The sequence below is a fragment of the Cololabis saira genome, chromosome 9, assembly GCF_033807715.1.
Source record: "Cololabis saira isolate AMF1-May2022 chromosome 9, fColSai1.1, whole genome shotgun sequence".
In the NCBI taxonomy this organism is placed as follows: Eukaryota; Metazoa; Chordata; class Actinopteri; order Beloniformes; family Belonidae; genus Cololabis; species Cololabis saira.
This window is the reverse complement of record NC_084595.1, coordinates 25,242,374-25,269,316: the sequence shown is the minus strand read 5'-3', so window position 1 is coordinate 25,269,316 and position 26,943 is coordinate 25,242,374. Positions and strand designations below refer to the sequence as shown.

The window sequence follows — 26,943 nt, the reverse complement described above, 5'->3', positions numbered from 1 at the left end:
ACTTTAATGGAGTTAAATGACACGAAAAAGCTTAAAATGTACAGACATCTCAAAAGTGTCATGCTTGGACTGGTGTGCTATTTATATGTGGTGCCAGGATATCCCACCGGCCTTTGATCTCAGGGTGAAATCCCCAGAAAGGGGCAAGATGAGGCGTGACTGTGTTTTCACACAAGTGAATGAAATGCAGAGGATTCTGGCTTATGTGCTGATGAAAACCACTTAAGCAAATGTGACTTTCTGAAGGACAAGCCCAAGCCTCCAGCACTCAGTGAGATGGCACAGTTAAGATGCAGAGGAAGGGGGGGGGGGGTCATTCTGCTGTTAATGTCTCGGTCCATGAGTCCCCTTGAGGGGAGCGTTTAATGAAAGCCGAGTTATAACCTTAATTCTGTGAAGTAATAGAGCTTGATGGGAGGGGTCTCAATTAGTTATGGACAGTGCTCTCCGCTACCTCCACAAAAAAGGGTCTCTTTTAAAAGAACGGCGTTCAATCCCTACAGCAGAATCTCACTGATTTATACACCTGTCAGCCACATTATCAAAACCGCCTGCCTATAATTGAGTAATTACCCTTGAAGCACCAGAGCAGCTCTGATCCTTCGGGGGAAAGGAAACCTGTCTTCTGGGGGTCTCTCCTGGTGTCTGACACTGGGATGTTGGTAACAAATCCTCTGGGTGATGGGAGCTACGAGATGGGACCTACATGGATCCGGATCAGTCAGGTGCATCACAAGGATGCTTGATTGGTCTGGGATCTGGGGAGTTCAGGGGTTGGTTTCTAAAGCCGCTGAGCTTTAGTAGCTGCTTCTGAGGTGTAACAGACACGCTTCCCTATTATGGTAGTGCTGTTGCGGTGGAGGGCTGTGTTTGGTCGGAGTACCTGGCACATGTCAAATTCATGTAACTCAAAAAAAGAATAATGGGCGTTTCCCAGCAGAACGCTGTACTGTAGCATGATTGAAGTTATTAATTTAATCCGTTTAAAAAAACACCATTGAATTTCAAAGGGTTTCTTGCAGCCCGACATACGTTTTTTTTCTTCACAGTTGTAATTTGTTTATGTCTTACACATGCAACTGTTTAAGAGTTTTCCATGATGGCATTCCTTCCCACATATGGTCAGTAAGAACATGGTATTTCTTTGGATACATTACAACAGTCTAATAACTGATACAGACTGGATTGTATTCTGAGAGGTGACTGTTCAACCTTGCACTTAAAACAGTGAGTTGCACACCCGAGGAATCAACAGCTAAAGGAGTACTATTATCAGTGATTAGGAATGGGCGATATTTTACCATTCACGATAAACCGTCAAAAAAATTCCCCACAGTAAGAATTTGTCATCTCATGGTAAAAACGATACATTGAGGAAATGAGCCTGAAAGAAAGAAAGAAAGAAAGAAAGAAAGAAAGAAAGGAGCCTGAAAGAAAGAAAGAAAGAAAGAAAGAAAGAAAGAAAGAAAGAAAGAAAGAAAGAAAGAAAGAAAGAAAGAAAGGAGCCTGAAAGAAAGAAAGAAAGAAAGAAAGAAAGAAAGAAAGAAAGAAAGAAAGAAAGAAAGAAAGAAAGAAAGAAATGAGCCTGAAAGAAAGAAAGAAAGAAATGAGCCTGAAAGAAAGAAAGAAATGAGCCTGAAAGAAGAAAGAAATGAGCCTGAAAGAAAGAAAGAAAGAAGAAAGAAATTAGCCTGAAAGAAAGAAAGAAAGAAAGAAAGAAAGAAAGAAAGAAAGAAAGAAAGAAAGAAAGAAATGAGCCTGAAAGAAAGAAAGAAATTAGCCTGAAAGAAAGAAAGAAGAAAGAAATGAGCCTGAAAGAAAGAAAGAAAGAAATGAGCCCGAAAGAAAGAAAGAAAGAAAGAAAGAAAGAAAGAAAGAAAGAAAGAAAGAAAGAAATGAGCCTGAAAGAAAGAAATAAAGAAGAAAGAAATGAGCCTGAAAGAAAGAAAGAAAGAAAGAAAGAAAGAAAGAAAGAAAGAAAGAAAGAAAGAAAGAAAGAAATTAGCCTGAAAGAAAGAAAGAAGAAAGAAATGAGCCTGAAAGAAAGAAAGAAAGAAATGAGCCCGAAAGAAAGAAAGAAAGAAAGAAAGAAAGAAAGAAAGAAAGAAAGAAATGAGCCTGAAAGAAAGAAATAAAGAAGAAAGAAATGAGCCTGAAAGAAAGAAAGAAAGAAAGAAAGAAAGAAAGAAAGAAAGAAAGAAAGAAAGAAAGAAAGAAAGAAAGAAAGAAAGAAAGAAAGAAAGAAAGAAAGAAAGAAAGAAAGAAAGAAAGAAATATTCCCGTTGATGACACATTTTGTATTGGTATTTTTTTATCGTTATTGGGATAAATGCAGGAAATTATCGTGATACATTTTTTTGTCCATACCGCCCATCCCTATCAGTGATACAAGTAGCGTTCAGGCAGGTTACTAATCGACCGGACCCTTACTTTTCATGTTTGTACACAAGGTACATGAGTTCAGAGATGGAAAATGATGGTGAGAAAATGAGATAGGGAGGCAAGAAGGCAGATAAGAGCAGCCGAGATTGAAAAGGGAAAAACAATAGGAAGAACCTAATCACAGTAAGTGTGTGTTTGTGTGTTTGTGTCTTATCTCTGCCCTCCAGCACATCTTTAACATATTCACAGTGGTGGGAGGGTGCGGATATTCACATGCACAAACCTCTGCTCTCTCATTTGCTCAAGAATTCATACAGAGAGAGACAACACACTTCAGACAGTTCAGCAAAATACTGACAACAAACAATGTAAAACCTCTATCTGCTGACATGTAACTGCAGTGTAAGGTAAAAGGCATGGGTGGAGCTTTCTGCCTCCAAGGTCTTACATTATAGTTCACAGTGTATCCCATTTGCCTGCCTGACAAATTTGTGGAATCGAAACTGATTTTGTTTAGGTGATTTTAGTTATTTAAAAAAACTCTTTCGAGGTATCCTTTTCCATTGCGATCAAAGCATCTAAGTAAGAATTTGCATGTCTGTTATCAAGTTGAAAACTGGGGTGTCAGAGCATTTAGGTCAGCTACAGTTTGATCCAAAGTTATTTGAGGTTTTCAACCCAGAAATAAAAAAAGAAGTCGGCCAACAGAGTGAATATTCCCATCCTCCAAAATTCACATTTTAAAAACATTCATATGCTTGGCTCCTGGCCCAGTCAGTCTAAAAATATCAGGACTGTCCTATACTGGTCAAGTATTTCCACTGTGGTAATGCTCCACAGCAAATGGCCGGCATTCACTCACTGCTCAGTGAGCTTCCCCCCAGTCTACTCGCATACACAGAGGGACAAAAATGTGATTAAATGTATATTTTAAATCACAATTCGAATGCAAATATAACAATTTGCATTAAAATGCCCAGTTTGTCATTCAAAGAGACAACAATAGAGATTTAACAGGTAATTTTAAAGTTGACAGAGCTGAACCTGCCAACCTTCAGCATTCATAATGTTGGCAACTGACAATCTCACTGACTAAATTGAGTAAAACAGCATGAGAGACTGAAATGACAGGTGAAATGTACTTAAAAGATGTGTAATGATTTAGAAGTCTTGTTTCTGGTTGGTTAATGATACAGAAACAAGCACTGCAGCATTCCAACAGGTCAGTTCCATAAGAAAAAACAAGAAAGAATAAAAGACTCGGGCTGTAAAAAGTCTTAAGAGGATGGAAATGACTGTTACATTCTTCTTTGACAAAAAAAAAAATGGGACCCAAGAGTTCCTCATCCCTTTACTTCCAGCAGTCATGCCTACATCCACATTTGTCCGTCTTCATTTTTAAACAAAACCAATCCATAACAATGTTTTGACTCTCCCTCTGAAAAGATGTGCATCCACATTACACCACCTTAAATGCATGTTACTTCCATGCTCAAAGGTCATGCACGCATAGGTGAAACACACTGAAAACGCCACCTGTGTTACAGATTGCCTTTTTCTTTTTTGCACATGCAGACAATAACAGAATGAATTAAATGCAGACTCTGGCTACAAAAGAGTTGGTACCAGTGAAAATAAAGTCCATGGCGTTTGCTCTTCCATTACCAAGCTGCTGCTTACTCTGATGATACACTGCATCTGTGTGTTATCAGCCACCGGTGGTCCCTTGATTTACGCTTCGAGGATCAGGGGAGGATGTGTATTGACCGAGTAGGGCAAATCCAGATCTGAATCCATTCAATTTTGGCATCACTTCTGAATGCTTTGGGTTTTGTTCACCCCCATTACACTGTAACATTTTTATCTTATACATAAAAACGTTTTTATTTTATTTGCTGTACTATGAGCTGCACTGGACAGTTTAAGAGATGTGTGTAGAAAATGTGTTTGTGTGTTAGGACGCATTAAACCGTGTCTCTGCTATTATTATCATCATTATTATTGATTTGAGCTGGGCAGGCAGGTTAGTATTTCAGAGGGCCATGTGAACATAATGAAAGCTTACTTATTGCCTGACTCCACCTCTGATCTAGCAGGTATACACGTGCACACTTTTCCTGGTTTTACTTATATTAGCTTTAAAAAAAATTGCATTTCCTTTAAAAAAACATAACCTAATCATAGTTTGACAGCGTAGAGACAAAATAAAATGAGGGAAAACATACACATCGGACAAGACAGGCCAAGAATGGGGGATTGGACAGGCCATCAGACAGAGCTGTATAAATGGCAGACAGCTCAGCATCTGCTTCCTCAGTCAGACAAGATGAACGGGGAACAGGTCTGAGTGTGATCCTCTGCCAACAACTCTGCCTTGGCTTAAGTGATGACCTGTCTAAAGGACTGAGCTTCTTCCTCCATCAATCACCTGGGAATCTCACAGTGCAGTGTCAGGTCATCACACCACTCTAATTGTCTGTCTTTCTGTTCATCTGCCAGTTTTCTCCGTGTCTGTCATCCCTGTCGCCATCCACCGAATCCAAACAATCTTTCTGCTGAAATATACACACAAATTCCTTGAAATTCCCACAAGTCACAAAGCCAGAATGCAAAAGAAAAAGATGAGAATTGTAAAAATAAGCATGAACCAACAGAAAGGTAATGGAGCGTATGAATAAGTTTGAGTTAAAATTTCCATAATTGGGTGGGCGACAGACAATATTGAGACGGAGGATGGTGTAACTGGTTCATTTTTCATACTTCTCAGACAATTGGCTCAAGGAGAAAGTCGCACACACACAAATTCCTCCTTCCACAGCTGCTGTCGTGCAATGCACAACTTAGAGTAATGGGTTGCGTTCTCCCCTGTTTTTCTCAGACTGGAGGAGTCCTACCTATCTCGGTCTCAGCAGCCAACTCCCGGGAAAATGCAATGGACAGCATCCGCAGGGAAAACAGAATGACCTCTACTGCAGGAGCAGAGCACAACAGAGAAGGGACAGAAGAGATGGCAAGAGTGGAAAAAAAAGGAAAAAGGGGACTGCAGAGGTGGAAGATCAGTCGGGGAGGAAAACAAATGGGAAAAACAAACAGGAGACCACCGGTGATACCCATCCGCACATGGGAGAGAGAAAGCTGGGTAGACAGAAAGGGACTCTGCTGCAGTTAGAGGTTATTGATTGTAAGATGAGGGCCAAGAATTCCATTACTAGTGGACCGCCAAAGGATACTGCTGATTTTTGCTCCTTCTTGAATAATTGCAAACACAACAATGGTACAGGAGAAATCCCTGCTCTTTAATGTGCAGCAAACATGTGCATTAACATTGTAAACAAAACAGGAATAAGCACATGCTGAGGAGAAGCTCTGGCACAGCCATGACCTTTTTCAGTACTAATGATCAGAATTGGCTCTGGCTGTAATACTTGTAAGGACAAGAAGAACACACACCACCTAAACAGATTCAGAGACAGATGAAGACACACACTGACAGCCTGCACCCCATGGAAAGAGCACATCTGTCCTGCTATCTCAAAATCCAAATGATGCATGTGACCTTTGAAATCAACATGAGGCTAAGATCTGAACTCTAACACAAACTTAAGCACGCATGCACGCACACGCGCGCGCGCGCGCACACACACACACACACACTCCCTATCCATTATTTTTAAAACAAACCATTCATACTCTCCTTTCTTTTGAGTACTTCATCTGAGGTTTGAAATCTGGATGAGTGGAAAAGATGGTGAAATGCCTCCTAAAATACTAACACAAACAGATGACAGAGAGGTCTCATGGGTGGACACTCAGAGCCCCAAGATATTTGCACTCAATGATGTGAGAATTCCATGGAATAAAAATTCTGTGTAATCTGTAATGGAATTTTGAACACCAGTGTTCACTGCATATGTGGTTATTTTAAAGAATGATTTATCCAGAACAGAAGGGAAGTGAGAGGTGGATGACTGGGACATCCAAGTCATTACTGCAGAGATATCCCATCATTGTCACATGTTCACTCTAAGGGATGTTGATGTACATATACTGTATGAGATTGAGAAAGAGCCCACAGCTCAAGGTGACACACATGCAAAAAAACTACATGCCATTTTCAATACCTGCAAAAAATTTTTATTTTTGGCAAATATTTCTACCTAAAAAGGGGATGCATTTATTTTAACACCTGCTACCGGTTCCACCTGACTACCAATCAGAGACGACTGGCAGAATCTCAGATATCTTGTAACCATTTTACAATTATTTTAGTCACCCTACAGAGCTTTTTCTTACAAATGTTGGGAGATAACAATCTCCACATTGGCATCTGATACTGGACACAGATTACTTTCAGAAAGGGTTTAACGTGATCATTTGAATCCTTCTGCACTCGGTGAAAGCGCGGTCCCTTTAAGAGCAATGTGAACCATCAGCGTGTGTGCAAAAATAGGAATTATACTGTGTGGCCCAAATCAGTAGCAAATTATTTAAAACCATATCTATTTACAATAGTTCCTAAAGGTAAAAAATAATAATAAAAGGAATACAGATTTGAGCAGACAATTATCAGAGCAGACATGATTCAATCAGCCTAATTTGATGACTTCCAAACTGCTCTTGGGCTGATCGTGAAATCACTGATCCTCGTGTCCTACGCGACGGATAAACTCAAAGTGTGACACGCATTACAAATGACACTTTCCATTTGATCCCCATACTGTTTTTTCCTCCCACAGAAGCCAAAACCAGTAAATCTTACCCTGACATTCATTGAGTTGTTCATCCTCTTCAAAAGAGCAAATCCTCTTCTCTTAACTCTCCTGGACTAAACAGTGCGGTTGCGCGTTACGCAACCGCAAGGTCCGCTCTGCGTCCTTACTCACACACACCACGTTAGAAGAAGGACCCTTAACTCAGATTTTCCTTTTAAGGAAGCCCCATTTGCAGGCAAAGCTATAGTTATCCACTGAAAATCCAAAAAATAGCTGCCGCTTGTTGGCCCCAGGAGGTTTGCGCAGAGAGCGCCCGCGGTCAGGAGTTGGAACCCCGCTGCGTCATTGTCGTCTCCTTCCGAGTTGCTCCAGTCCGGACTCGCTCTCTCCTGCACACACACTGCCACGGCCACCTCCGCCGCAAAGAGGGATAAAGACTGACCAAGTGATGGACCAACCGAGAGCCGTTTCTAAGGAGGCGGGTGTGTGTGTGTGTGTGTGTGTGTGTGTGTGTGTGTGTGTGTGTGTGTGTGTGTGTGTGTGTGTGTGTGTGTGTGTGTGTGTGTGTGTGTGTGTGTGTGTGTGTGTGCGCCTCCGTCTCTAAAGGGTGATTTATGGTTCTGCGTTAAATCGACGCAGAGCCCACGCCGTAGGCTCTGCGTTGGTGTAACGCGGAACCATAAATCAGCCTTAATCTGTGTGTAGTTTATTTTAAATTTAAGGAGTATGGAGTCAGATTCCGGCCACGACAGTCACTTCAGTGTTCTCCACTTTCCCACGACAAACTGACATAAGAAGAAGGATTTGGCTGCCCCAACTTTGGCCAGACACGTGGGTGGGAGTGCACTGAAAAAAATAAATCTAAGTGCATGTAACATATTTAATTTATTACATATTTAAATCTGTGATATTAAATGTAAGTTTGTTGCTTTACATGAATACATCTAGTTTTGAACTTAATCTGCATTTGTTCAAAAAAAAAACAAAACAAGACATTGTGCATTTTTTCCTTAAAGCAGCACTATGTAACTTTTCCACCGTAATATAATATCTCCAGAGTCATTGTGATGGTACATCAACTTACAACAGGTTTAATGACACCTCTGTCATGGTCTGAGGGGTCTGTATCACCTTCACTGGCACTATGTAACTTTGAGGTGGATGGTAGGAACCCTTCCACACTACTGGTAAAGCACTACCGCTTTTGTCCAAAGGAGCCGCCAAACTCAACAAAAGCTGAAAGTTACATTGTGCTGCTTTTACAGGCAGTATTTATGTAATCCCAGGCAATTTTTTCTTTTACACACAAACAAACAAGCAATGATCTTGTTGTATTTACCTTTCCTTTAACAATTTTAATCTATTAGGCAGATTGACCAACGTTTAGATGAAACATGCTTTATTTGTTTAAGTACAACACCACAGTAAAAATATATCTTGCTTGATCTACTTTAAAAAAATTAAGGCAACTTTTTCGCACAAGATTTTTATGCAGATCAAGAAAGACTAGTCTTTGTATAAACTACTTAATTTTTAGTATGTACAAAATTCACAAACTTAAACCCAATAAAGTCGACTGTACTTGCAAAATGTATTATTTACATACAAAAAATTAAGTAGTTTATACAAAGACTAGTCTTTCTTGATCTACATAACAATCTCATGCAAAAAGTTGACTTATTTTTTATAAGTAGATCAAGCACAATATTTGTATCAGTGTGTATCGCTGAAATTTACAGTGACCGTCATATCCCTAAACCACCCACAGTGGAAAATTAGGTTGTTTTTTTTAAAAACTGTGACTCAACTTTTTTTTTCCTTTTTTGAAGACAGTTTTCAATATGCTGTTTTTATTGCTGCACATCACAACCAAAAATGCAATGTTCTTTGAAGGCACACATGCACTGAGAATCTCAATTCCATTCATTTCTGGATAAAATGTAGCACTCCACCTGTAGATACAGTATGTTATGCCATTCTGCAAAAAAGCATTACTTTTGCATGCACATCTCTTAGGGGATATCATTAAGATTATTTTAGACCCTAGTATATAACTATGCTTCAAATTCCTTCAACAATATTCATTTCATGTGATAATATGTCAGCAATGGTAGCTTCACTCAATTTATGTTAAGATATCAGAATGAAGATAAACTTTATCAATGTCACTCCATGTTTTCTCTTTGCTTGTTTCTTGCATCTATTGAGGTTGCCATGTGGCTGCCTGTATCACCTTGTCAACTGATGAGATGGATTTTTGTGGGCAGATGGGAAAGGAAATCCTTTTTAATATTAATAAGTGTGAGAATAAAACAGGGGTTTGGTTTAATTAACTGAGAGCTTGACTCCATGAAACCACTCCTGGAAACTAAAGTATCCAGGATATATTTATCACAAAGAAAAGAGGGAGATTAAAAACAAGTATATTTCCAAGAAATACATATTTGGTGTCAAATAACATTTTTGTTTTGTTTTTCAGTCTTAACATTTTCCTGAATGTAAGCAGATAAAAGTTTCAACATCCCAATCTCAGCCAAGGAAGACACAGCACTTGGCTTGCTGTGTTGCTTGTGGGCGAGTTGAGAAGTGAAGAGCAGCTCATAGATGCAGCAGATTACGTGTAGGAGGATCAGAGTGGCTGTCTGTGGGCAGTCTTGGCCAGTAGCACTAGAACCACAAAGTCGATCTCACTGAAGCAATGATGTATATCAGAGCATGCCGCTGAAGGAGCAGAGCTCTTTACCTCCAGCTAATCACAGTCAATGTGGGAACGTAGGACACTCCCACACCAGCCATCAGCACTTATGCCAACAATTTACTACCACTGTCAAACATAATTTATTAGTTGTTTTTTTTAATGGCCCTCTTAAATAAATCTTTTTCTTTGGCCACCTTTGTGTTCAACAAAAACACGATGAGCCTTGATAACTTAGGACTCAGTGCTGTAAATAGAGTTAATAAGATTAAGGTTTCATAAGCAATGGACTGTACAGCACAGCCAGTTGGCCATTCAGTGCTGTTGGAGCCACATTTTCACTTATATGTGTGACTAACACCAACAAAGGCACACGGGTGTAAGAGACTAACCAGCGGCGGGTTGCACCATCCATATATTTTATTGACTAAACAACGACAGAGAATAATTAGCAAGCTCTGGATAAAAAATAAGATGCATATTTATTTATTTAACACAGAGTTATGTTCAGTTTTTGACGCTGCATTACTCGGCCGGAGCGGGTGAATGAAAGGTAGCATCTTTCTAGGTTTCATTTCTATGTATATCACAGGAAGTGTGGACATTCCTCCAGCCAGGCTGACCTACTCAGCCCTCCCCCTTCTGAGATTCAAACACTTCCTATTGACTCACCAACAACAGCTATTTCCCTAAAACAAGCATTCCTTTTCCTCTATGCGGTTACCGAATTTCCTTTTCAAATTCCCTTCCTTCCCAACATAGACGGAGCAGCTTGTCATATATCTAATTATAGATGTGCTTCTGTATCATTTATGATTCATTCGTAACACAAGAGTGAGACTTTATCCATCAACCACTTATTTCTGTTTTTTTTTTTTACACATCACATCAAAACTATAATGTTATACATGTGACTTAGAGATAGCAAAGAATTCACAAATGGTAAAACTCACTCTGGTGTTTAAAGGTGGTTAACTTACCCAGCCTCTTTGGGCTTCATGAGGTTATGGCAACCTCTGTAAAATAAATTCAGATGGCAATCTTTCACTTCTTTCCTGTGTTTTGGTTTTGTGTCCTACAAAGGAAGGAAGATCTGATTTCCTCACACCTGTAAACTTCATGAAGTGAGTGGACTAGACCACAGCCCCAAGCAGAAATGACAGCAAAACATTGCTGAGGTGATATTAATTCTATTCTATTCTCTTATTGAAGGTTTGTTCTCACCCAAGTAAGTGACGTGGAAATAGTCCATAAATCTAAATGCATAAACATGGCGTTGTGAAGTCACATTAACTTCTAAACAACATGAAAACTCTAATAAAAACACATAACAGTACTGGTGTACTGTTCAAGTTGCATCAGCATGGACCAGGTTCCTGATACTTGCAGATAATCTATATGGATCTCAAGGCGACAGCTGAGGTTACCAAGGGCAACCACGTGAGCAGAATGTACATGTTGCGTAGGTCCTAAAATAGCGTCCAAACAAACCTGCTATTACACTGTTACATAACAACCAACAGTTAATCTGTGTCCACTGACATACTGACCAATAATAGAGGAGCCTGGTCTAACAGGGGTTAATAGGGGTCTTTGGACTGGCTGGCTCTGCATCTCAGCCGACCTTCTTGAGCTATGTTTCCTCCCTAAAACAATGGGAGGCCCTGTAGTTTCTTAGTCTGTCCTATAGTGAGGGTAAAATGGATTAACCGTTTCATCTCTTAGGAGGGGGAAGGCAAGACCACGTATACTATACTGCCATACGGAGACACACTTCAACGCTATACCCCATAAAGCAAGCTTTGTCTGCATCTCTGTCAGTCCACATGAGCTTCTGCTGTTGTCCTTCCACCTCAAAGTCCCCTGCAAGGGGTCACATTTAGGTTAAAGCACTGCCATCAGAGCCAGACATTCACCATCAGGGACTTTCCCAAACACACAAGTTAAAAAATCTCATGACAATTTATGTTTCACGTGATTCAAATATCGTCGGCTCTAAAGCAGCCATACTGTTTACAACGTTCATTAAATCCCACAGACGCCATGGAAATTAGACATGGAGACATAGAAAACAAAACCACTGCATCATTAGTTATTAATTAAGTATTATACTGTTTTTTTTGACACAATTTCTTTAGATAACAGTTATTCTTAATTAAATATATGTGTCAACCTTTGGTCAAAATACCACATCAATGTAGTTCAAAAAAGCCTTTTTAATCACATCTTTAAAACTCTGTTCATAGCAAACAACTCTATGGGGCAGAGTCAGCCTCTCCATGCCACCTCCACCTCTCTCATGTACCTGGTGCCTTTCTCTTGTCTCTTGGCAGTGCAGCTCTGTATTACCCACTTTTAAAGGTGCAGAAAATGCAGGATGATGCAAAGTTGCACAGAAAGAAAGGTGGTGTATCATTCTAAAATGTTTATTGCATGTCACTAATCTTCCTGCATACTTTGCAAACCTAATTTTTTCACAATAAGTCTCCTTAAAAAAGAGTTAAGAGTTCCCTCTTGTCATTGACAAGAGCAGTATGAACTCTCACTAGCCCTGCAAATGCTGACAAAGTCGCTCTACCTGCCAAACATCCACCAGTGACAGTGCCTTCCTTTGCACTCGTTCTCCTCCTCCACAAACGTTCATCTCTTTTCCAGGACACACTCATTGCAGAGGAACATAGGTGAAATGTACAGATCAGAAACAGACAAAAAAGGCACACACACACACACACACACACACACACACACACACACACACACACACACACACACACACACACACACACACACACACACACACACACATAAATAATGACATTTAAAAACAAGCAAAAGGCAAGTTAAAACACCCTGAAATACGTCGCATAATTTTCATTAGAGTGACAAAAATCAATACATTTACTGCATGACCTATAACCATGCCCACTCTTACTGTATGTGCATACATTAAGCAAACATAAAATCAACACATACAGGGTTAAACCCACTGCAAAAGCTCTTTTTTACTATAATGCATCTTGAACCCAATAATGGCATGAGCTGCCAGCACCACATTTGTCTCCAGACACCCCAGATACAAAGTGACATTTATGCCCCTTTTGCACTAGTATCACTTCAGCTCGGTTCTACCCGTTTTGTGCTTTCGCACTAGGGCTGAGACGGGTAGAGCCGCTCCAAGCCGATACCTTTTTCTGTAACCATTTCAGTGAGGTTCTATACGGGGCTGAGCAGGGACTATTTCCGACGTCACCACCCTCCGCGCCTCTGATTGGTCGGGGGGCGGGGCCGGCAGACGTTTGAATCAGGAAGCGGGAGTCAGCGCGAGGCGACTCGTGGCGCGCGGCGATTTTATTATAAAGCGCAAAACGTCTGTTTGGTGATCCAACTCTGAGGTGCAGATGTTCATAAACCTGGTGACTGACGAGAGAATTAAAAAAGCGATGTAGACGGGCTGTTTTGCTCTCAGCCGCTCACCGCTCCAGCTGATTTCTCATCAGCGCGACATGAACAAAGCGGTTGCGCAATCGAGTACGTCACAGCAGCTTCACCCCAACCTGCCCGCTTCTCCCCTGGCAGTGCGAAAACACACGGGGACAAACGGGAAGAGCCGCGACGAGGCGCGCGGAGCCGAGCCGGGCTAAGGTGGTACTAATGCAAAAGCGCCATTAAACCACACACATGTTAGATTACACACATATGTTTAAATCCCATCTTCCATCTTCAACAACATCTTCTGTCCCAACCGAAAGTGGCTCCAAATCTTTGAAATTCTAAAACTTCCGACAACTTTCTAACATCTTTCCCGTTCAGGTGAAAGCAGAAAGAATGGAGAAAGATTAAAGACAGGTTAAGTTGAAGGGTCAGATAAGACTGTGTGGAAATAAAGGCTGACAGCTGCCACGAAGCCGCAGGAACAGCATATCAAATAGTTTCAGACGGGGATTGGGGGAATGAGGAAGAGAATGACAAAAAATCAGGCGGACTGGAGAAGTCCAGGGAAGCAGATTGGTGTTCCAAAAACAACACCTTTGGCTGGGTGTTTTCTTCTTCTCGCTCTCCTAGCTCACGCCTGCTGTTTTTCAAAGGAAGCTGGATCAGCCCGCAGCATCCAACTGGTTCCTGCACACACAGAGTTCCTTTTCAGACCTGTGCGGCTCTTCCTAACCGCTGACCGGGCGATAGCTGGGGTACGGACTAAGGTACGGTAGGAGATACGGCGGTGCGGTAACATCGGGGAGGGTTATGAGGAATGTTGGGGTTCAGAAATGAGGTGGGATCCTAGAAGGAGAGGAAAAACTGGTGGGGAGCAGTAGGTGTGTGCAATGCAATACAAAGCCCTCTCTTTTCTTCCTTGCACAACAGGGACGCTGTTGGCATTCATCAGTGCAGAAACTGCAAACTGCTGTAGCAATCCAACATGCAGATGCCAAAGATACACTTTTAATGTACAACACAAAACAGACGACACACATAACCCTCACGTGTGAATACAGACAGGCTGGTCTGTTTTTTAGGCTGAAACACCAAGTCTTCAAAAGCCTTTGGTTTACTTCAAAACAAATGAACATTGGCCCATAAAAAAAGAGAAAAAAGGAAAAACACTTCATACTCTCTAAAACAGGGTGATAAACTTGATGCCTCTAATTCATTAGACGATTTTATAACTTACAATACGAGGTGATTATTTTTTGAAAATATTTTCTTAAAAACATACACATACTCTCAAAACACACACACAGACACACACACACACACACACAGGTGAGATCAACAGGCAGCTGTGCAGAAAGCGGCAGTCTCTTGTGGAGGAATGTGTTTTAGCACAGACACGGCTTGCTTATCCTCCACAGGAGAGCCAAGTGTTGTTCACACACCTTCCACTTGTAACTGCTGTTGCTTAGGCTCCTAAACAACCTCCCAGCTGAACTAACACGAACACAAATATGCTCACACACACAAGTGCATTTCAACTGTTCACTACTTCGTGAACTGATAACAGTGATCCTGACCTGAGAGGAATTTTAGCAACCGTTCTCAAAAGGCTTTTTTTCTATGTTACACATAATGCTTACTATTTTTAAGATGGGGATGTAGAAAAAAAATAGTACAACAGTCACAACCCACAGACGGAACAATTCAGAACAACAAGTCTATCAGGTAAGTCACTGGATTTGATGCAAATCCTACATGCATGGTTTTACTGTCACATAACAAATCTTATTAACCTTTGCTCTCCCCCTAATTCGTCATCCCACCACAGATTCATCTGCTCATTTATAGGAACAAGAAGATGCTTTACTGTCCAAATCCAAGCTTGCGGGATTAACAGCTGTCCATTTGGCCTTTGCCCTATACAGGACCTCCTCTGTGCAGAAAATGAGAGACCTGTGGGGTCCGACGGGACTATATAGCTGAGAAATACACGTCACAGATGCTGATATGTACATCTGGAAGGCTTTATATTCCACAAGTAAACGGTTAATGTTGTCAAACACATGACATCATTTGTGCGAAGGTGCAAACTGAATCAGACAGAAGGTTTATTCCAGTGCAGTTACGTCAGTGGGATTTCAAACAGAGGACGCAATGATCTGGCCGGGGCCTTTCTTCTAACTCAGACAGTTGAGGCAGCTTGATAGGGGCTTTGAGATCAGATGGTTAGGTGCTGCGTGAATGTCAGCCAGGGCATATTTATGGCCAGCCTGCAGTGTCCAGAACTTTAAAAATATCAGAGTCCTTGCCAGAGCTAAGTTTAGAGCCATGGCGTGTACAAGAGTTCAGGGATGAGTCTGGGGGTGAGGCAACATAAACTGACATCTTACCCCCACGTGAGTTCTCAGTCAAGAAAGGTTAGAGATGAGCTGCTGCTACCACAACATGTTAGGGTCAACGTGTCGCTGTTTGCGTAAAAACCCTTACATGCCCAGAAAGGTTTAAAGTTCAATATTACAACTCATCATTCTATTTACTGTAGTAAAAGTTTGTTTGACCATGTAATGATATTAAAGGTATTGTGACATCATTTTTAACATGCTTTTTAACACTATTAAAAGTCTTGGCCAACATCCCTCAAATGTGTCTAAAAGAGTGTAACAAGAAAAACTTCAATCTAGTACTCTTTTCCTGGCTTTTTATTACAGTGATTTTTTGCGCCGTGAAAAATGCTTCCTTTCCCCCCTTTCCTGTCAATCATTGCTCCGCTCCTCCTCCAAACCTCCTCCTCCTCCAGCCATACGCTCACAGCGGCGTCGGAGAGGGAGCGACAGGCGAAGCATGCACGGAAAAGCAGGAGGGCGAACCACAGCAAACAATCATAAAAATAAAGGCATGCAAGCAGCACTGTCCCCTTATCTTAAGTCCAGTCAGTGGCCGCGGGTCTTCTTAGCAGTTTTCCTCCGGTGATTAGAACAAAAGAGGCTCTAAACTGCTCCGTGTTAAGCCTCATTTATGGTTCCGCGTTAAATCGACGCAGAGCCTACGCCGTAGGGTTCAGCGTATGGCGCGCGTCGCCGCGTAACCCTACGCCGTAGGCTCTGCGTCGGTGTAACGCGGAACCATAAATCAGCCTTTATGGTGCACTGGAGAGGAGAGGAGGCAGGGAGCTGGGTGGAGGGGGCGGTGATTTAGCGGGCCCTGACGTCACGGCCCGCCACCAAACCACATGCGCCGTTTTTGCACAGTTATGCGGAAAATCCCAGAAAGCACACAATACACTGAATGTTAAAAGTTCGTTGTTTTTTGGGTGTAATTGATGTCAAGACACCCAACAAAACACAAAAAATCAAGAAAAATGTGTTTTTCATGTCACAATCCCTTTAAGCAAAAGGCAAGTTATTTTGTCTTTTACACCATCCAATAATTTATTTAAATCTCACCTTTGGATCAAAACCAGGTTGTAACTCACTGCGATTTTTTAAAATGACATATACAATGAGATTTGTCTGCATTTCCCAGTGTTTCTTCATTCCCAAAAAGGAATCTCTCATCATTCACTGGCATGACGTCACTGGTGTGATCAGCAGCAGCCAGATAAGACTCACACACAGTGAAAGGTTTGTCCTCTCATAAACAATGAGTGACTTATACAGAATGGCATGATCAGCAAAAGTCTGGTTTTAATAGCAAAGACAAATTTTGGAAACTCGACATTTAAAGTCTGTGATGCAAATGTGATCTAAAAATAGAGTCGGGGGAACGCGTCCATCTACACTCTGTGTGCTGTCAGCATGGATATTGGATAAGGGAAGGGTTACTGAGGCTGAGAAGGTGAAGAGGCCGGGAAACCAGAGTTTGATGTGAAGTAAAAAAAGACTAAACACGTGTATCCGGGACTTTGATATCAGCGGCGTATGGGTTTCTATTATTTGAAAGTAGGTTCAATGACATTATGTTATCTCTCCCAGTGGAAACTGCAATTAAACATGACCATTTCCTGTTTCCCATGACTCCTCTGAGGCAAATCCTTTTTTTTTCTTTTTTTTTGGTGGGGGGGGGGGGGGGGGGGGTCATTTGTATACAGCTAAAGCAGAGACAGTGTCTTATGGGCCTCAAAAGGCAGGAAAAAGAAGCAACAGACGTGTTAAAACCTGAAGAGCATACATGTTGCTTGACTGAACTTGGAAAATAATAACACAATGGATGTTCTACCGTCCAGAACCAGCAATTATATATGACTTAGGAATGCTGGAACTTTGTATATGCATGATCTTGTGATTTTTTCTTGTATCATCTCATCTTCTGTTCTGACGCATTTGTTAACAAAACTACTTCTGTATTTGTCAATGATGTATACATGCTACTGAGCAAAGGGGGGGAGTGGTTTGCAGATATACTGCATGTGGCTACAGGGAAAAAACAAGATGAAGAGAAAAGATTTACGGTTTAATAACTCCAAGTCTTGTTTACCCAAACAGGTTTATGGAGGACCCTACAGCAAAAAAACATCCATAGCTGAAATTACTGTTAGGTTGTGGGCTACGCAGTTCTGCCACATACAAAGAATCCCTGTGTCATAAACCCACCCAGGCTAAGGGGGGAGGGAGGTGAAAAAGAGAGGTTGGCTGACTGAAGGAGTGTGTGAGCAAACAAGTGAGTGTCTGCAGTGAAAATATCCAACAAACTGAAATTTTCACTGGTTAATGCAGAGTAATGGGCCCCTGCAGCTGGCCCTCACCTCTAAACTCCCTCCAATGCATGAAGCAACTGGACAGTTTTCCCATGTGGCACACAACATTTCTTTGTGTTATTACACATGTCTACACGTGTAATTAAATAAGCAAAAATTGAACTAAAGCTGAGACAGCAAAACACCTAAATGCAAAAGGTTATTCAGACCGAAACATCCACATTCCTCCATAACAGATTTATCCATGATTAGATTATCAAACAGAGCATCTTTTTCCAGTCTGTGTCCAAGCAGTAAATAAGTTCCTTCATCAAAGAAAGCAGTGTGAAAAGACATTCTAACCTAATTACTGCTTGACTGAGTTGTTGCTTATAAAAAGGAAGAAAAACTCGTGACAGTCAGTTTCTCGCCATTAAAGTTGACTTTTTACACCCCCATCCAGATTTTCAGGATTTATGGGATCACAACAACCCAGAGAGAGAACACTGGAGGCTTCACACAACCTGATGCTGTATGTCATCTCACAGTTATGAATGTGCTCATGTCACCACAATAAATGCATGAAAAGGTTTGTTTTTGCAGTAACCATCTGTCAGTTCTACATCTTCCACTACTACTACTACATCAAGCTTTGCAAGTGTATTTCTGGAGCTTAAAGTAATTTAGGCAAGTGGGACTTGGCAATTTGTAGATAAACCACTCCAAACTTAAAGTAGGGTCAACAAGTTATAACCCCTTTCATACAGACCTTCGGTGGGCTTTTTCTTTTTAAATTATTTGTCTTTAACAAGTAGGATTTTACTTGAAATTCTTGTAATATTTCTAGGGTCGTATGTATCATGTTCCTTTAATCTCTGTTACCAATTAAAGAAAAATGCAGTTTATTCAGCTACTTCCTTTGAAACATTGACAGGAAAAGAGACTGCATGTATTTGAACAAAAACAAACAAACTTTCTTAGAGTATAGCACAATTATTAGCCTACCCTCCTCTCACACACATCATGCATGCAGAAATCTCATGGGGAATTATGAGCCCCATATGTGCAGCTGCGGACTGTGTGAGAGAACGAGTTGAAAGGAGAGACACCCAGGGAAATACATGCATGGCATGCAGCGTTGTTTTCTGTTTGCTGTCAGTGAGAGAGCTTTGCCATCTGTGAGAGACCACACCGGCGTCAGCGCCACTTGTTTCTCACACAGAGCGACTGTTCGAGCTGCCTCAGTAAACTTTAGAACATGCCAGAAACACAGCTGCAGTTAACAAAGACAAACACTGTGATTGAGGGGGAAACGCCTGAAAATAGATTTCACTTATCGGTGAGCGCAGGCATGGGCCATTCAACAAAAGAGAGTAAAATAACCATAAACATGTTCTCAAGCACCCCTTCATTGCAATTATGTAAAAATATGACAAAAGCATGGAAATTCCTCTAAGAAACGGGTGAGTGGCAAAGGTTTTGTCTCACTTTTTACCTGCAAACTGAGGGCAATCTGACGGATGTACATCATATTGAGGTCCTCCAGTATCCACAGTTTTTCCTCCATGTTTGCGAATTTATCAGTTGGCATCCTTCAGCCAGGTTTACCGAAAAATGATTTCTTCTTTAGGTTAACTGAGTACAAACTGCTACCTCGAAGCAAGCACTGACAGAAAGTTCATTTTCACAGCTCTGCGCAGGCACCACTGGCCAAAGTCAGTGCGTAAAACAGTGCGCAAGAGTTCTCCTCGTCCAAAACAAAACTGGTAACTCCAAGAAAGGAGGGTGAGGTGGAGTGGAAGATGACAGCATCGACTGCACTGTAGTAACCCTTTCCATAAAATCTCCCCCGACTCGTCCGCGGAGCTTATTCTTCCCCTCTACTTTTTTTTTTTCCGGGCAACAAAGATCCTCTCAAACGCCCACAGTCAACACCCAGAGAGCAGCGGGGGAAGAATGGAGCCTTTTCAAAAATGCACTTCTTCTCTTTGTGTCCTTGTGTCCCGATTGTGAATGCCGACTGTCCTCTGTGACAAGAAGACCTCTCCACAAAAGGGCATCGCCTCTGCGGGAGCGAAAGGCACAACCAGTCCACTGTGCGCGCCTGAAGCCTGAATTATGGTGCTGCGTTAAATCGACGCAGAGCTACGCCGTAAGGTACGCGGCGACACGCAGCGTTCTGCGTTGGTGTAACGCGGAACTATAAATCAGCCTTGACGCTCCCCACTTGGTGCTAAATTAACCCCTACGACGCGCCTCTGGGACTGATAATGAACTTAAAAAAAATCAAAAAGAAGAAGAACGAGGGGGCTAAACAGAGATATTATTGTAGCAGAGCCCACACCCTTTTAAACAAATAAATTGCAAATACCACACCAGCACTAAGGCACAACAGGGTGGGGAGCTTCGCTGTTTTTTTTCTCTTCTTTTTCTTAATAACGCCTTAATTTCGCTATATTGCAGGCAAAAAACATCATCGCTCTCAATTGGAAGAAAACGGATGCACTTACAATTGGTGCGTGGATCAAGGCAATGGCACAATGTAGGTCAATGGAGAAAATAACTTATACACTAAAAAATAAACTTGGGATGTATGAAGAAATCTGGAAACCATTTGATCAATTTATTCAAGGAGACATAGGGGCGCTTCTACGGGAGGACAATGCAGGGCAGGATACCTAAGAAGGAATCTGGAGGATGACAGGAAAAGGGTAATTTTTGATTATTTTGTTTAGGTTATGTATGTTTTTAATTTCCTAGAGGTACCACTGGACTGTGTTGTTATTTGGTACTGTTATTAGGTACCAACTTTGGATTGTATAACAAGAAATATGTAAAGAGAGAAGGGATGTGGGATGGGATGGGGGGGGGGGGGTTAAAACTGTTATGTCAGAACTAGATGTGAAATGTCCTTTATTATAATATTCTGCTTGTAAATGAAAAAACAATAAAGATATTGTTAAAAAAAAAATAACGCCTTAAATTATACACGTGTCAGCTGGAGCTCCTTTTGAGATGGGTTAAGACTCGAAATCCACCATGAAATGTCAAGTATCACCCACTTAAATCCCACATTTCTTTGCCACATTTAATCGAGAAAAGCTGTGACATTTATGTTGCTTTGAATTAAAGATTCATGAGAAGATATTGAGAGAGGAAAAGGATTCGGTAGGTCACACGGTCACGGTGATTTGGAAAATTAAAAGAGACGTGCATTTTTTTTATAGGACACACACTGTCCTTTCAAATGTGTACTTATGTGCTTTGTGAAAAGTCTTTACAGTATCCAGCATTTGAACTCCCCGCGAGGTGCACCAACGTCACATATTTGGAAGAAAAAAGAAAGTTCTCAAAAGGATAAAATATCCATCTACTTATATGCTAATAGAAAAGGACAATCTCCCCCACCCGTAGTCTTCAGCCTCTTAACGTCAAACCCACTCTGTCTCAAAGTTAACTCCAAGTGACTTGAGCTTAAACTCCGCTGATGGTTTCTTTTCTGTTTGGGGAAAAGTGGCTTAAGGCTGATTTATGGTTCCACGTTACACCAACGCAGAGCCTACGGCGTAGGGTACGCCATAGATTTAACGCAGAACCATAATTCAGGCTTTAGCCTGCTGGAGTTCCTCCAAAAAAGAGGGCGCACGTCTATCCGAACATCCACATCCTTGCCATCTCCCAAACGAGTCCCGGTGAAGCTCTGAGAGAAGTGTGCATCCTTCCATGTGGCGTGGCTGAGATCACACTGCAAGCCCCTCGACAGGAAACCAGCGTCACGTTATTGCCCACTGAGCCAGGGGTCATTACAGTCCACGCATTCTTCTGCTGGCTCATTGCAAGGAGTCACCATGAAGAGGAATGTCACTCTTTAAAATAATTAAACATGATGACACATTTTTGATCAAACTCTTCATCTTGCTGTGATATCTCCACCCACATGTCCACACAACTCTCCATCTCTCTAAATGACCCCCCCACCCCCAAGAACAGGAAACAAAAGGACAATGCCAGTCCTTTCAGTCTACATGAGCACAGTTGGGGTGCAGGTGGAAAGCTGGGTCATTTCCCCAAGAACAGCCCAACCCCACCCCCTGAGTTTAAATCACAGTACTGATCAGAGGAGACATGAACAAACGCGAGAACCGAGAAGACCAGAGATTGTTCCCGAGGTGAAAAGAACAATGACTGACTTGAAAGTACAGATTGAGGGTCAAAAAATATTTTGAAACTCTTATTGGAAACCGAGCATCAACTATGTGAAGAAAAGTGTGTAAATTCATACCGAGTCAACTGCTGAAGCTGCTGAAGAGGAAAAGTAACACAAGTTTAACTTGAAATCAAGTTTGCTTCGCTTCTACAGTGAAGCTCTATTGAAAGTTTAATGGAGTATCCATTTCAAACAGTTGTTTTCATCTTTCTCCTTGAAAGACATGGATTTTGTTTTCCTCTTAAGAATGAACAACCCACAAAACACTTTCGGGGCATGGTATATTAGTTCAAAGTCAGCTAATCTACGTTTTATATTACAGTATAAGCAGCAGCTCCATGAATCATGGTGTGCTGCAGGTAAATCTTCCTTTAGTAAAACACAAAAACTAACATGACAAAAGCTTAGAGGCTAAACAAAAACAGACAGAAAATAGCTATTATCTCAATGATGGGGCTTGTTAGCTGGCAGACAACCAGCTGAAACAGTGGCATTACTTTTTGGCCCCTAGCCACCCGGGGTCAGGGAAACTCAAGTATTCACTGACTGGATTAGCAGCGGTTTGTGAGTGTAGAAGAGCCAGATGTGGTAATTGGGAGCTGTGAGAAGGTTGTGAAACCAAAGCACTGCACATTCGGTTGATCCCATACCAGCTTCAAAACAGGGAACATGTGCACACAAAAAAGGAGCGAACCTGGCGTCTTGAGCTCAGAGAGGGGTGGACCCCCTCTAAGACAATGCCCGGAGCTTTGTCGTTTCTAAACGGATGTGTGGAGGAATATGGAAAACCTCCCCTCCATGCACATAATCAGCTGGAGGAAACATAGGCAAGTTAGAGGTGAAGATTAGCAAACACTGGTGCCCCATGAAGGAACAGAGCAGGAAGGTGCTTACATGGCAGTTGCAACAGAGAAAAAGAAAAGAAAAGAAAGGTCATTTGTAAGGTTAAAAGATTAAGTTAATTTTGTGATGAATTTGATGATAATTTCCGAGGAATTTATATTTCTACATGAAAGCAAGAAACAAGAAAACAACAACAACAACAACAACAAAAAGAATAAACTAGCACCTTATCAGCAGAACTTTGTGGTCAAGATTCTGAAGACCTCAAGGCTTTTAGGCCATATTTATATTTTAGGCCAAAATATTTAACCTAAAACTAAAATTAGGTGTGCAATTTTACTAAGTTTACCAAAAGAAGTTATTCTCTTCCACTGAAAAACAAACAACACACTAATCCTGAACCACTGGAAATGATTCTTCCACTGTTCTTCTACTTAAGATTATTATGAAACAAACCTCCCAAATGCCCATCTAATCTTGAGTCTTGCACATTTCAAGCAAAGATGTATAGCTGCCTTGCAAATAGATATATAATAAGACTGTAAATGAGAATCTGATCATGCAGGCTTATCAAAACCTGCATGATAAGAACTTCTTCCTCCATTTAAATAACAATGAAAAATAATAGCAAATCCTAATTTAAATGCAGTAACTTAGTGAATCAGTTGTTATGGGCAATAGGGAATATTACTCATCCATTCCATTTCCATTTTTCTAGATGCACTTAATCCGATGCAGAGTCACAGGGGTCGGCTGGAGCTTATCCCAGCTGTCCTCAGGTGAAAGGCACCTGTACACCCTGGACAAGTCGCCACTCCCAATAGAGAATACTAGGGTTCATTAAATACAGTATCATAATAATGGAGTGAAGGGGAAGGTTGGGTGGCACTACAACCCGAATGTCTATGGCTCAATCCCCAGCCCTATAATGTCTCAAAGTATCCTTGGACAGGACCCTGAATCCCACATTGCACAGTGCTGGTCCCAGCCCCGATAAAGGGGGAAAGTTGTGTGAGGAAGGGCATCAACATATGCTAACTCCATAACTGGAACACAGTGATCTGCTGTGATGACCCATAAAAAAGAGAAAAGGCTGAAAGAATTTGCATTTATAAAATATAATCATAACCAGTTGCGTGTTTGGACAAGAGCGCCAGCATTTGAGGAAGCCTCTCTTATTTGTGGCTGGAAGCGCTGTTGCCTGGTTAGTTCTGGTGGGGGAGAGAGACAGGAAAAGAGAGAGAAATTGACCCTACTGGTAGATGCTGCATTATGATGTAAGATACAGTGTAAATGACATAGATCCAAATGCTAGACTGTATGATTGATCCTTGCATTATGTCTACTCAGATACCCACAAAATGTAAATTTTTCGGGACTGAGGGGACACACTCTACACAAGTTTAAGTTACAAATCCCTAGAAGCTCATGAATAGTGTTTCAGTGATTTGTCGTGGAAGATCTGCTGATTAATAGCCGCTCCTTAACCCCTTTTTTGGGCTATTTATAGAAGAAAGCAATTATAGTAGTTTTAAACACATTCTTCTGTGTCATTATTTATATGATCCATAAACAGCGAGTATTGGGAGTCGGTATTAAAGAGTTTTTGTAACACTAAAACTTGTTAAATGGGTGTTTCTGTTGTTGATTTTACCTGCAGGGGACAGCTCCAGTATGTTTATCCTTTTATTTCATCAAGTGCAAATTATACGAGGCATGATCACTGAGGTTCGTAATACACTATCTTCATACAAACATCAACATGAAGATTAGAATGCCGGGTCCTGCACCAATTATAAGATTTGCTGCAACAAGTCATCATGTTGATTTTATTATGTAAAGCACTTTGCGTTAATATTGTATGAAAATTGCTATATAAATAAAATTTGATTTGATTGGTATTTGATCAACTTTGTGTTATTCACAGCTACATTCCCGTATTCTGATCCTCAATTGCAACTGACCTGCATATTTGAGATTTTTCCTTGATCCAAGACACCTGATTCAAATAAAGGCATCGCCATCAGCTTGTCATTAAGGTCTACAGAAGTCTGTTAATGACCCATACATTTTAATCAGGAGTATATTAGCAGGAACCTTCTGAAACATGCAAAGCAGTGGACTTGGCAGGACTGAAGCTGGGGAGCACTGATCTACAGGAATGATACGCAAAACAACAAAATATTGATTTGGTAATATTTTGCACCTATTATAAACCACAATTTACTTTGAATCTAATATTTATTGCAAAAGGGAACCATCAATAATGAGAATAAACAGGCTGATTACTGCCATGCAAATTACATGTTTGACTTCTAATGAGTCCTAATTGGCACTCTTATTTTCTTATTGTAACCTTGTATGCTCAAAGTTAAGCTGTCTTTAGCCTACCGCACAGTGTGTGGCAACAGAACAAGGAAACACTCACGGCCCCAGGCAGCCAGGCCCAAAAACATAACAGAAAACCCTGACTGTCATCTAAACCTAATCTGAAATCTGAAGCTGACCACAGTTCCCACTCACTTAAAGTATGCATGCACGCAGACACACACACACACACACACAAAGATATATTTACATTTACAAATACACAATCTAGACATAAATAGACACAGTCACACACACACACAGATAAACACACAAACAAAATGAGAAAAGTACAGCTGATCAAGGTTTGCAGATTACAGCCTACCAAGCAGAGGTCCCTGTTGTTTCTCACAGGCATCAGGATTACTGCAGAGCTGTCTGTGTACTTTTACACTTTCTAACAAATCACTTGAAAAGGTCAAGAGAGAAAGACCTACCAGACCACAACAGAAAAACATCACAAAAGTGGATTGTTTTGCAACAATTACAGATGTAAGTAGTCACACAGACTGAAGACACAGTTTTAAGGTGATCTACAAGAAAGAAAAAAAAAAAAAAAACATGACTCATTCAAAGTGAATATCACAAGACACTGATTACACGGCTGCACTACGCCAGGCACTGGGTTACATCTGTTCAGCTTGATGACATCAGTCTGTGAAGAGCTGTGAAATTCCCCCAGAGGTCAGTTTTCAGCTTTATAGCATGAAAAACCTACCGGTACTCAGACAGCCACAAAGTCATAACTCAGACACCAAGACAATGTAACGACGCTGTAATTCTCTTCAGTAGTCTGCATTGTTATTACATGTATCAATTTCAGTGCGATAACAAGTCGGCCTGTATGATCTAGAGTCTACTTTAAAGTTAGGTAAAGGAGAGGCTTTGATGTATGCAGTTCCTCATCAAAGCTTGGGCATTCGGGAGATGAAGGGTCCCACATGGACCCGCAAATCACACGGGGGCCCTTTCCCTTCATTGGAAATCCTGTACCGAAAGAAAAGGATGAGCGTCACGATCTGTGGGCAGTAGATGGCCACATCACTGCCTGGAGCAACTGTGCAGGGACGACATCGACATTACTCCTTGAGCTGTTAGCTGTGAAGGAAAAACAGGCCCAAGCACTTAAACAGGCAACAGACACACACACACACCTTTCGAGAGAGTTCTTGCACTTTGGCTGCTTCCCAGAATCACTGGTGACTCCCAGGAACGCTGCCTCAGCCGTTCACAGGAGGCTGCAGTAAGACATCACTCTGAGGGAGCAGACGCCTCAGTGAAAGATAAACTTTCTTGTTAGATCATTCATCTCCATTGATTTCTGCCCTCAGGGGCGCAGGCTGAGCAATATCAGAGAAGATGCGTGTGGATTTAAAAAGGTACATGCAGGAGGATAATTCATCTCAAATTTGAAACTGAAAATTACATTTTAAGATGACCATACTTGACTATATAAAGTGAATATAAAGTGAAGATCAAAGAAAGAAAGCAAGAACAGAAAGAGGGGTGTCTCTTGGCTGCTGATGAAATGGAGCGATGGCGCCCTCTGCAGCACAGAAGTGGCAACAGCAGGATTAACCACAATTTGAGCAATAACAGTAAAAAAATGTGTGTTGTAGGGATTCATTGAATT

The 26,943-nt window shown here is 41.3% G+C and overlaps 1 protein-coding gene across 6 annotated transcripts in view; it reads right to left on the bottom strand.

The window, feature by feature from the left end:
* The window catches only part of rtkna (rhotekin a), a 60,121-nt gene that overhangs the window by 23,504 nt on the left and 9,674 nt on the right, over positions 1-26,943 (bottom strand). Inside the window, exon 1 of one of the 6 annotated variants that reach the window (XM_061728963.1) lies at positions 19,389-19,960. The exons of 3 other annotated variants lie outside the window; for them this stretch is intronic. In XM_061728963.1, coding sequence (XP_061584947.1) covers positions 19,389-19,484 — 96 coding nt within the window. In that variant the 5' untranslated portion in view covers positions 19,485-19,960. Of the gene's footprint in view, positions 1-7,141; positions 7,547-19,388; positions 19,961-26,943 lie in introns of those variants that run through there. 2 more of the 6 variants (XM_061728964.1, XM_061728965.1) reach the window with 2 other exon arrangements.